This window comes from Gossypium hirsutum, chromosome D05 (genome assembly GCF_007990345.1).
Source record: "Gossypium hirsutum isolate 1008001.06 chromosome D05, Gossypium_hirsutum_v2.1, whole genome shotgun sequence".
Lineage (NCBI taxonomy): Eukaryota > Viridiplantae > Streptophyta > Magnoliopsida > Malvales > Malvaceae > Gossypium > Gossypium hirsutum.
In genome coordinates, this window is record NC_053441.1 from 50,321,208 (window position 1) to 50,334,409 (window position 13,202).

Below are 13,202 nucleotides of genomic sequence, written 5' to 3' on the forward strand. Positions count from 1 at the left end.
CATGTGTTTACTTACTAAGCTATATGCTTACTCGATTTTATTTTTCCCTTGATTATAGTGACTTCCGACAACTCGGAAATTTGGAACGAAGTCAGACAATCATCCACACTATCCTTCACACTTGGGGTATTTTGCTACTATCGTTCCGGAAAATTATGGCATGTATAGACGACCTATGAAATATGGAATCATCATGTAAATATATGTTATGGTTTGATTTAAAATGTGGTGTTCATTAATAGTTAAATTGTGAGTATTATTATAAATGAGTTTGGTTGATATATATATATTGGATTGTGATTTAAATTTGCAGGAGGTTTAAGCAAAATTAAGCAAAAATGCTGTCGAAATTTTTTTTAAAAAACTTAGTAATACCTCATACTCTGTTCCGAGCCGAAATACGAGTAAGGGGTGTTACACTGTTTACATGTATGATATTATGTTATAGCATGTCACATCTGTATATTGCATTACATTGGGTTGGGGGATTATAATGTTCGGAGGAAGCATACTGAAATGCCTCGAGCCTAATTTATTGGCAGCTCAGCTACAAACTACTGTCTAGTGCCACATTCGGTACTACTTAGAGTGTAGGGATGGGTTGGTTGATTATATCCCCACATGGAGTGTAGGGTTGGACGGAGATGGTGTGTAGAGGCTGGATGGGCAGGATTTTTGTGACTGCATATATGTTACTGCTACTAATATTGTGATGGGCTAAGGCCCTAATGCATGACTGTTGTTGTACTGAGATGGGCTAAGGCCCAAACTAGACTAATACTGATACTGAAAAGGGCTTAAGCCTAGATTGTGATTATCTGTTTACTGTCTATTCATTTGTATGGGGATTACACACTAAGTATACGTAAACTCACCCCTTCTGTTTAATCTGTACAGGTAATCCCCAGATATAGGCAGATCGGTGCGGCGGAGGACTAAGTGGTGGCCACACGACTTCTTTTACATTGTTTATTACCTATTTATGATTTTACTTTTATTTGGGAGTATTTTGCAGTAATTATGGCATTTACGAATTTTGATTTAAAATTTGGATTTTATACGGTTTTATGATTTAAATCTACTAGTGTTAGGTAAAACTCGGGTTTTCAATTGAAATTAATGTTTTATCGAAAATACCACGAATAAGCAAACTGTTTAAAAGCTTTCGCTATAAAAATAAAAAAATAAAAACATTTTGAAATTGAATAACGATTTGTAAATGAATAATGTTTTGAAAACGAATGACACGATTTGAAATTAACATAAGATAATAAAAAAATGGTTAAATAGAAATGAGGATTTTCCGATGACCTATTTGTAATACCAATTATTTGCCCGGCCCTACCAATAATAAAATACAATACTAGGCCCAATAAAATTAAAACCTAATACCCAATTGACCCAGGCCCAAGACCTAAGCATTAACCCAAAACTCAGCAAAAATAAAAACAACATTAGCAGCAAGGAGCGCCGCAGCAAGCCACCAGCAACAGCCCCGACGCCTCCAGCAAGTCTCCAAGCGCCACACGTCTCAGAGTTGACCCCTCTCCACGCGCGCCGTACAACCACGATACCTGCGAACACGGACTCAAAAAGTCCGAAGGAGAAAAACAAGCAGAAAATAATATCATTGATTTGATTTCTTTTTCTTTTCGACCTATAAAAGGCCACTTTTAATATGTAAAAAGGGAGGAAAATAGACACTGGAAAAATACAGAGAAAATAGACATGATTTCCTTGGTGCGTAAACTTAGTATCTAGATAAATGGGTCATTGGTAGGGCATGCTAGTTGCTAACTAGAATGGCGATTATGATATACCACTGGTAGGGTATGTAACACCCCTTACCCGTGTAAGACGTTGGGACAGGGTACGAGGCATTACCGTACTTAAACATAACCAATCATACAAAACTGAGTCATGAAATTTCATCCAAATTAAAACTTTTCATATTTCATCATAAAGTCCCTAATATGGGCTTACGAGACCCAATACATACTTTCAAAGTGGTTCGGGACCAAACTGAGAACTTTTGAAAACTTTGAAAATTTTCTTAAAAAACAAGGGCACACGCCCTGAGCACAAGGCTATATGGCTAGCCGTGTGGATGAAAGTTAGGCTATTTACCAAGCCTTTTTCCATCCAAACATTTACACACTTATACCAAATTTATCAACACACAACATGGCATTATCATAAACGTACAACTTAACCAATAATAGCCAACATCAATGGCCTTATACAAAATGAACTATCAAATAACATAGGCCAACATTTTAGGTCAAATCAATTATGACATATAAAAAAATAATCAAGTCCTCTATACATGTCATAATTCATAATATTGCTTTCAAAATACCAAAAGAGTGTTGATAGTGTGGATGGATCTCCGACGATCTCCGTACCCCAAGCTAGCTTGGTGACACTATAAGACAAGGGAAAGAAAATAGAGTAAGCATATAGCTTAGTAAGTTGGTATGTAAATAATAAAAAATTTATTAACATGCTTTTATCAATCCTCATAATGTGTTCTCAAGATAATACAATCATATTTGCACATAGTTTTACTATTAACTCATGTTCATATCAAGTTGTCTATACGAGACATAGTCAATAAATTATTTATATCTTCAGCTAGGAAACTCCAAATTAAGATCCGTTAAATTTCTCTGAAACTAGACTCAAATATCTTCTTACTATAAAATTTTCAGAATTTATGTTTTATCCAATAAGTACAGTTTATTCTTTAAAGTCATCCTTGTTCTATTGTCTAACAGTTTTGACCCTTCTTCACTAAAAATTAATTATCTCCTCGTACGAGATTCGGATTATGTTCTAATTTGTTTCTATTAAAAATAGACTCATTAATAATTTTAAACATATAAATTCTAACCCATAATTATTTTTATACAATTTTTAATGATTTTCCAATTTTAGAATAGGGGATTCTGAAATCACTCTGACCCTGTCTCATAAGAATTCAAATAGCTCATAATATGAAATTCTCTTGCTTACATTGTTTCTTCTAAGTAAAACTAGACTCAATAATCTTTAATTTCATATCTTATTAAACCTCTAATTCGATTTTCACAATTTTTGGTGATTTTTCAAAGTTATACAATGGCTGCTGTCCAAAACTGTTTTATTACTAATTTTACTCTTTCATGTTTTCTTTGTATTAACTTTCATTTACACACACATAACACCAAGCATGTCCATAGCTAGCCATTCCTATAGCTAGTCATTATCAAATATTTACAAGTTTTCATAGTCATACTTACTCCACATCAACCTTACCAAAATTCGATCACATATCGAGCACATTGCTCATGAATATATATATACACATGTACCTGCACTCATTCGTCAAATAATCACAATCATTTACACTTAGTCATTTCCCGTTGAACACATCAAAATATTAATGGATACATTGAAATATTGCACATAGTGCCACACTTGTAGCCAAAGCTACTTCACATCACTTATCACACATAGGCTCGTTCTTGAGCTATTCACATTCGCGGGTCTACTCACACAAGCTGTCGGTCATTCGTAACTACTTAGTGCTGTTCACACAAGTTGTCAGGTATCCGCAACACATGCTGAATTACCCAGTCACTGGTAGAACTTATAAGACCAGCACCCGGATTCACTTAGTCGCAATTTCACATAGTTTTCACATAGGTTCCTAGTGACATGTCACTTGTATCCTATTCTATTCTTAAGGTTCAACCGCGAAATTTCTCACTTGTCAATATTTTGTCAAATACATCAAATATTCAGCCACATTTCACAAAATATAGCAAAATATGAAAGCGTAAGTAAAAACGATGCATTATTTACATACAAACTTACCTCGGTCCAAAATATTAAATGTTTGCATCTAGCCCACAACCTTGTCTTTTCTCCGGTCAAGGTCAACTCATTTAATACACACATTTTCAATTTAGCACCAAAAACACCCTAACTTTTCACATATTTACAATTTTGCCCTTAGGCTCGAAAAATGAAAAGTACTTATTTTTCTCATTGCTCAAGCCTAGCCGATTCATATTCCCTCTTATAGTAGCCCATAATTTTCACTAAATCACATTTTTTTCTTTTTTTTACACATATTTTACAACTTTTACAAATAAATCCTTTTATGCAATTTCACTAAACATCACTTAGTAAAAGTTTCTTATTACACTTTAAACTTTCATATTCAACCATAAAACATCAAAACACATGCAATCCATCCATGGATAAACTATTAAACACAAACCCTAGCTCAAAATAATGGTAGAAATAGCTAAATCGAGCTACGAGGATCTAAAAAATGTAAAGAACATTAAAAACGAGGCTAAAACCAACTTACGATCGAGCTTGGAAGCTTGAAAAACCCTAGTTATGCCTTCCTCATGTGAAATTCGACCAAGGGGTTGAAGATGAGCAAAAATTGGCTTTTAATTTGGCTTTTTAATTCATTTAATCACCAAATTACTAAAATGCACTTAACTTAAAAATATTCTATTTCACCTATTTCATATCCATTTTTTTCCAAAAAATTAACCAATGGTCTAATTACCTTTTAAGGACCTCCAATTTAAAATTTCATAGCAATTAGACACTTCTAGCTTCTAGAACTCAAGTTTTGCACTTTTTTACAATTTAGTCCTTTCGACTAAATTGAGTGCCCAAACGTCAAAATTTTCGAACGAAATTTTCACAAAATCATTCTGTACATTTGTAGACCATAAAAAGGGAAAAATACAAGTAAAATCCCTTTTTTTCAAAATTTACCGAAATGGGCCCCGTAAATAATTATTTACCGAAATGGGCCATTTTTCTCGAAAACGCGTCCACGTCAGCATGATGTCAGGGTACGTGACAGGAAATTGTGCCCTCAAGGGTGCGCTTTGTCCACTTGGATAGAAAGCGCGCTGACATGGACACGTTTTGTTGCCACGTCAGCGCGTCCTAGGGGACGCGTTTTCCCCACGCGTGAATAGTGCCAACGGTCATTTTTTTGACCGTTGGCCCCCCAACGGTAAAAAAAACTATAAAACCCCCCACCCCTTCATTTTTTTCACAAATTAATCCTTTCGCAATTTCCTCTCAAATTGCTCGCAATTTCCTTCCAAATTTCTCTCAAATCCATATTTAATCTCAATTTGCTCTCAATTTCCTCTTAAATTTCTCTTAAATCCTTATTTTTAATTATTTTAAAAAAATTAATTTTTTTTAATTTTTTTTAAATCATAAAAATTTGTACAATTTTAGCAATGGCAGGATAATTGATTCGTCTTGATAACAAGCACATATCCGTCGAACAAATGAAAACGGTAAGTGTTAAATTTATTTTTTAAATATTATTTAAGATTTTTTATTTATGAATTTTTAAATAATTATTAATTTATTATTGTTATAAAAGTCTGTAGATCGGATATTGGAATGCTATATCTGAAATATGCATGATCCTCCATCACCGTTGGTAGAGAATTACCTACGGGAAGCGGGTTTTTGGCACATGGCGACGGTAGGCCGGGGATGCAAGTTGGACCCTAAACTTATCAGTGCGTTGGTTGAGAAGTGGAGACCCGAGACGCACACATTCCATCTTCCATGTGGAGAGTGCACTATCACTTTAGAAGATGTCAATCTGCAATTGGGATTTCCGGTGGACGGGTACCTAGTCACCAGGTCTGTTCAATCTAGCGATTGGGGAGCGGTGTGCTACGAGCTCTTTGGCGCTATTCTGGAGAAAATTAATGGAGGTCGGATTAAGATGGGCTGGTTACAAGACACATTCCCAGATCCGGATGATGATTCAACCGAAGTAGAAAGAACCCGATATGCTCAGGCATACATTCTTCAGATAATTTGAGGTTATCTGATGCCGGACTTGTCACAGAACCTCGTACATCTAAGATGGCTGCTGAAACTCGTTGATTTTAGAGCAGTTGGTGAATTGAGTTGGGGGCCTGCCATGTTGGCAACATTATATCAGGAGATGTGCGGGGTGACGCGACCGAGTAAAGCGAAAATCAGAGGTTGCCTGTCACTACTGCATTCATGGGCATGGTTTCGCTTTCCATTTTTACGTCCTCGAGTTGACCACCCATATGCATTCCCACTCATAACGAGGTAAATTTTATATTAGATTTTACAATTATTACGTATATTTTTAAAAATAATAGTATGCTAAAAAGTTTATTTAATTAGGTGGAACCATCCGGCAAGTTATGGTCGATTACCTACCTCTCTTGAAGATACTATTTGCTCAAAAATGTCGACTCAAAATTATTTTTTCAGGACCTACTGTACCAAAAATGCGTCCATGTGGAAGCGATTTCCTTAATAAATTTTTAATTAAGTTACTCACGTAACCCTAAACCCTAATTTAATTGATTTTTATTAAAAAACCATAAACACGAAACCTAATCCAATTTTCAAAAAAGATTATAATTAATTTAATTAATAAACCCTAAACCCTAATCCCTTATTCATTTAATTTTTTCTTCAAAACCCTAAAAATCCTAAAAACCCTAAACCCTAACCCTAACCCTAAAAACCCAAAACCTAACGTGGGAGAAACGGGCAAAACGTGTCCCTAGGGGAGCGCTTATGTGGCAGCAAAATACGCCCTTGAGGGAGCAGTTTATGTCCACGTAGGCAAAGCACGCCCTCAGGGACGCGTTTTTCTGCCATGTCCCCTGACATCGCGCTAACGTGGACGCGCTTTCGGGGAAAAGGGCCATTCCGATAAATAATAAAGTACCGGGCCGATTTTGGTAAATTTAAAAAAAATGGGCTTTTACTGGTGTTTTTCCCTCATAAAAATATAAGAATATTAAGTTTTTCCTCGTCAGATTATTGGCCCCGAAACCATTGTTCCAACTAGGCCCAAAATCGGGATATTACAGGGTATGTTAGTTGCTAACCAGATGGGCAAATAAGATGGGCCACTGGTAGGGCACGTTAGCTGCTAACCAGATTGGCGTGAGTGCTGGATTTCTAGTAGGGCATGTTAGTTGCTAACCAGTCTGGTGATATGGGTGCTACCTTCAGTAAGACATGTTAGTTGTTAACCATGGCAGATATCCTAGAACTCATGGGAGCACACATGTTGTTAACCATGGCAATGATTGTGATACATGTTCCTTTATGTGAATATGGGATCTGAGGTTAGCACAAGGAAGGTCAACAAAAAGGGTAAGAAAATGTGAATTTTGGATACGTTGAATAGGGACGTTTGATAATATTGCATGTTAAGTGGTAAATCTTCATCATGTGGCTGTTTTGCGTACATAGCGTATTCGTTGGGTGGTTGTGCTTAGTGTATAACATCTGCCCTAGTGAAAGTGAGTTCATTAGGCGTGTAAGAATTAGTCTGATTGTACGTCTGAGATGTGAAGGGTAAGTGTTGGTAGAGATTGTGTTTCCAAAGGAAAGTATTTGTTTTGATAAGTCAAGTGTTCTCTTTGAAAGTAAAGAAGAGAGGTATTTTCCCGGTATTAGAGTCCGCCTGAGGATACTATCCGCCAAGGATAGGTATCCGCCATTAATCTATGTTAAGGGTATACGCCCAAATGTATCTGCGTATAGAGTGTCAACTTAGTAAATTGTGTGCATCCATAAATATTTATGTTATATTATTCATGTTCTTGTATTTTGCCTAGAAAGGGTTGAGCATTTATAATTATGGACCTCACTGAGTTCTTTTGAACTTACTCCCTTTCTTTCCCTTTTCCAGGTGGTACTTCAACTTAAGGCTTGTAGAAAGGACTCAGCCGGAAAGAGTGACCTTTGTTGTGAGCTTCACATGTGCTTGTTTTGTAACATGCATATATTTTGAAGGTGGCATGTAGTTCTGTAGTGTAACTAAGATCTATAATAAATTACTTCTTTATCACTATTTTAAAAGAATATTGCCCTTGAGGGATTGGTTAAGTTTTTATGAAGTTATCTTTTAATCGTATATGCTAGACTGATTTAAACGATGTTTACTGTCAGTGTTGTCTTTGGAATTTTGTGGAAAAACTAACTCACCTTGTATTTATGACAATCTATCAATTTTATTTTAAGGCTTCCGTTGAAAGTTCATTACCAGTTATGTTTAAATTATATGGCGTATATATGTTTTGATTGTTTTGTCATTTGAAAATTTTGGGTTAACACCCCAACTCATTTAAAATATGTCGAAAACTAAACAAGAGTTCAACTGAGTATAAGTTTGCTTTTAGTGTAGCACCTCAACTATCTTTGGCGAGATGGGGTGCTACACATGAAATTTTGTAAAGTGTTTATGTGAGAGTTCTTTTCAAAGAATATGCAAACTATCAATGTAATGTATGTGTAAACTATCTTTGCAAAGAATATGCAAATTGTGATTGTATTGTATGCATGAATTGTCGTTGCACAAAATATGCAAACCGTTATTGTAAAGTATAGTAAACTGACCTATAAGGTAGTTATATGCAAACTCTATGTAAGTAGTTATGTGCGAGCCAACACAGTAAGTATATATGTGTGAGTTGGTTCTGTATATGGTGATGTACGAGCTGTATCACTGTGCGACTATAGCAGGGTGCAAGCTGTAGCAAAGGAGCAAACTATTATAATGTATGAGCTATGTCAATGAGCGAGCTGTGACAAAATGTGAATTGCGTCACAGTGCCAATTGTGACAAATGCGAGTTGCATCATTACGCGAGTTCCGAGAAAGTGCGAATAGAGGGAACGTGTGAGTTGTGGCGTTGTGTACACTATATCGGATTGGTTCTATTTAGTTCCTCCACTAAGTTTAGCTTCCTATCTTGTAACTTTCGATGTGTTGAACGTGTGCAACTTGAATTGGTGTATATATTGTTAGCGTGCTTGTATGATTTGTTGTACACATTCTGTTTGAGAGTTTCCGCTTCGAAGTCAATTTAATTAACTTTTGTTTCAAAGGTTATATGTTTTTGGAACTCACTAAGTTCATTTTGAATTTACTTGTTTTTCTTCATTCTATTTTTTAGGTATCTTAGGTTATTGTAGATTTCAAATAAGGACTCAACCAGATTGCAGCCTCAATTGTAAGCCATTCCTTTGTTTTTTTTTTGTAATATGTACATATCGAGGCAACTCGCAGGCTTGACCAACTTATAATTTTATTTTGTTGTACTTTGTTGAATCTAGTTCGCACCCCAGTCCAATTTTCTTTTGTATAAGTTGTTCAGTTGTGACGCTTCGCCGAACATCAAATTTCAATCTATATTTAATATTATGTATTCATATTATTGCTTTAGGCTTGGGTTACAAATTAAAGTTTGCTAAGAGACATTTATAACCTATTCGTTGTCTACCATATGTTTTGTATAACTTAAGAAATGAAACCTTGTTTTTTTCCTATTATTGCGTATCGATCTTAGTCCTTCCGGTAACACCACAATTCACCAGTCAACCTGTCAAACAAAATGGTTTTACATTTTTTTTCTTATCTTCAACAAAAACAGATTTTTGGCTGGGTAAAGGGAGTTTCTAAAGAGAGTAGTGCTGCCTGATAGCATCATTGGATCGAATATTTAAACCGGTGTTGCCTAAGACGTTGATGAGATGAAAAACAATATTTTTTTTCCTTTTAGCTTTTTTTCTCCCCTAACAGTATTTATTTTAAATACCACTGATGTCACCTCATACATTGACGACACCAATTAAATTTTTTTTTTACTCAACCTTTTTTTTTACACCCATTTTTTTTAAATACCATCAATGTCGCTTGACACAGAGACATGGTACCAATTAAAAAATATTTTGTTCTTCCCAACCTTTTTTTTCCTTGACATTAGTTTTTTTTTAAATTATCATCATCACCTAACAAACCAACGACACTATTAAAAAATTATTTTTTTGTTTCTTCTCAATATATACTTGTATTTTCAAGTGTTGCCTAATACGATGACACCAATAAAAAATTATTTTCTTAAAATAGATAATTACGTGATGATTGACTGACTGAAAAGAAGGTAGTGCCGCCAATGTATCAAGCTGCAACAATGAACACTATAACAAATGGCCTATTTTAGTAAATAATTTTCTCGAAATCCATTTTCAAATTAATTAAATTTTTATATTATTTTTATAAAAAAAAACCCAACATTTATTAGCATTTAGGGTTAATGTTTAAAGTTTTACCTCTTTGCTTCAAAGTTAGATACACACAAATTCAAGGACTAATATATTGACTCGCAAATCTGTAATATAGAAACCTGCTGAATAGTTTCACTTACATATTCGACATAGTAATTAAATCTATTAGGCATCGTTCATATAAAAGCCGAAGTAATCTTTGGCATACTACAGAAGCCACCTCCCGATTGGTGAAACATGCAACAAATTTCAGCACCATCTTCCAAATTTAGCTACATAATCATAAGATTCCACAGTTAAAAAAGCCATAAATCACCATGCAAATGCTTAGATAATTGTGAAAAGTATCTATTTTCTGCTGTGTCAAGTGTCGAACATAGAATATGTCAAACATGGGTGTTCAATATTTTCCAAGACTTTTGTGTTTTAGGAGGGACCCTGAAGGATTGTATCGTCCGTCGTACCAATGTTTGGTACGCATCAAACATGGATATTGGTTATGTTATTTGATCTCAAGTAAAGTGTATAATTTAGGTATATGTAAAACCTATGCTCAAAATAATTTTTTTCAATATTTTCATGTGTTAGAAGCGCCTTTAGAAGATCATATTTATATGCCAATATTAGAATATGCATCAGACGAGTGACCAATGCTTATACTTCAAGAAAAATGCAACTACGGAGCATATTACGAAAAATAATAATAAACTTGACAATCTCAGAACTATTTAGGCCATGTTTTCTATATACTAATCTGATTCTTCATTTTTGTATCAACATGAGTATGGAAAAGCAATCCTCCAAGATATATATATACCGGGTCACACCAGATACATGAAATCCGAAGGAGTATCACTCCTCTTTTCTAAGATTTATCATATATTTGAAAGATTATATCTGTTACTTATACCTAGATATATTGTCAGATCAGACACAAATATATTAAAAATAAATGAAGAATCGGATTAACGCAAAAAAAAAAAAAAAAACCTGATCTGACGTGTATTTCCCAGGAACGCGATGACCTTCATAAATAAAACGCACAGTATGAATATCCAATTGCTTCTTTCTGCAGTAAGCATGCATCAGTTTGATTAACTTCGCATTGCGCTTAATGTTATAGACCACCTTATTCCCATCCTACATAACACAAACACAGACAAAAGTGAGAAAGAGTAAGCAACAATTACTTGAATTCGTGTGCGAATGTTATATGCAGATTTACACCTAACAAGGTATAATGTTTTTTCATGTATTCAGATTACAACCCAGGAGCAACGCCAGCATAATAAACCCACTGAGAACCCATAACAAGAATCACACTTTACCATGAACCTTGTAAAACCCGGGAAAAAAAGAGTTGCTTTCTAATTCCACGCTATAAAAAATCTCAAAAAATCACTTGAAACTACAACAAAGAAACCTCAAAAACAGGTATAGGAATACCTACACTACCCGTATCCCATATTTTCATAAAACACTTAAAACCCAGAAAGACAAGGTTGCTTCCATTTCTACACACTAAACATCTAAAAAGCTCACTTGAAAGTTCAAGCAATATATATACACTCAAAAACAAGGTATCCGAATACATTGTTTCTGAGACATCCCCGTACTCGTATCCAATATTATCAGTGAAACCCGTAAAACCCAGAAAGACAAAAAGTTGCTTCAATTTCTAGACAAAACATTAAAACAAAAAAATCACATGAAGGTAAAATCAAGAAACACTTAGAAATAAACAAGGTGCTCGAACAACTACGTGAGAAAGAAGAATGGGAGCAAGAAATGCACCTGACTCTTCACGCAAACCTGGATTATCTGCGATTGACCATCAGCAATTGTTAAGGCTTTATCATCACCGCCGCTGCTACCAGCAGCAGAAAATCGAGGCATTTTGCTTTAAGAATCCTAAGAGACGCCTAAAAAATTTAAGTTCACAATTTAGCTTCTGAAGAAACCGAGTATAAGAAGAAGTGGAGGAAAATTTTAGAGAAAAGATTTGCAAACTGACATATTGATTCTGTGACACTAAAAAGTTCAAAATGGAACCAGTTTCAGTTTAGCAGAGTTTTCCAAATTAACTGATAATCTGTCGCCTCCGACTCCTTTTGACATAATCGCCCATTGGTTTTGGGAAAATTAAGTGACTGTCCAACCACTTGGTAAATGTTTCCTCTCTTATATTTATAAATATTTTAAAGTTTTAAATTATTCTGCTTTTTCATCTCAATAATATGAAAATAATAATAATTATCAAAATAGGTAAATCATAAATTATTTATGAAAATAGACATTTACTACTGTATTTCATTAGTATTGTCTAACATATCCATGACACTACTCATATTTTCTTCAATCATTCTATTGTTATTATTTTTTAAAAAAATAATATCTTTTGATGTCATCAATTTCAATTTCAACCGTGTTGTAGTATCTAAAGGGCCTCCTTACCCACGGTGAGATACTAGGAAAAAATGGAGTGTTGGAGACATTTTTTATGGGAAGAGAGTACAAAAAAAGTGTCTTGAACGGTAGAAAGAAAGTTTGGTTAGTGTTAAGGTATGTTTTTTTTTATTTAAAAAATGTTTTTATATTTTAGATTATTATTAAATTTTAGATATAACTTTTAATATTAAATTTATGTTTTAAATATTAGAGTTGTGTTCATTTGTTTAATCGGTTATTAAAATTTGTTTGTTTGTGAATATATTAAAATGAATTCCTTAGATTATAACTAACAACCACACGACAATGATGATTAATGTGCCAGTAAAAAAATATTTGTTTTCTTGTTATTTACGGGTATACTTATAAATTGACACCTCATATTTATAATATAGTTAGGGTGAGTATCGCGTTCTAAGGGCACGTGTCCATAGTCCAAGCTACCAACCGGACAAACGGATTATGCCAATTTTGGATTTTGTCGAGTTTGGATTAGTGACATTGATCAGAATGTTTGAGCTGAGGGAGGACTTAATAACTGCCTTGGTTGAGCAGTGGCGTCTAGAGATGCACACATTTCATTTGTAGTGCAGGGACTGCACCATCACCTTGGAAGATGTTGAACTGCAACTCGGGCTC

At 34.5% G+C, this 13,202-nt stretch overlaps 1 protein-coding gene across 1 annotated transcript; it reads right to left on the reverse strand.

The window, feature by feature from the left end:
• Positions 1-10,180: 10,180 nt before the first annotated feature.
• Positions 10,181-12,180, reverse strand: LOC107902960 (small ubiquitin-related modifier 1). Its single transcript, XM_016829055.2, has 3 exons — positions 11,910-12,180; positions 11,106-11,255; positions 10,181-10,387 (listed from the first exon to the last, which is right to left on the reverse strand). Exons 1-3 carry the CDS (start codon positions 12,009-12,011, stop codon positions 10,292-10,294), a joined length of 348 nt encoding a protein of 115 aa, XP_016684544.1. The 5' UTR covers positions 12,012-12,180; the 3' UTR covers positions 10,181-10,291.
• Between the last annotated feature and the right edge of the window lie 1,022 nt (positions 12,181-13,202).

Bases quoted from the DNA above. Each gene is read 5' to 3' on its own strand.
- LOC107902960 (XM_016829055.2), bottom strand. From the start codon at position 12,011: ATGCCTCGATTTTCTGCTGCTGGTAGCAGCGGCGGTGATGATAAAGCC. The intron at 11,256-11,909 runs GTGCATTTCTTG...TGTGTTATGTAG, and splicing joins AGGTTTGCGTGAAGAGTCAG to GATGGGAATAAGGTGGTCTA. The intron at 10,388-11,105 runs GTTTTTTTTTTT...ATGATTATGTAG, and splicing joins GGAAATACACGTCAGATCAG to CTAAATTTGGAAGATGGTGC.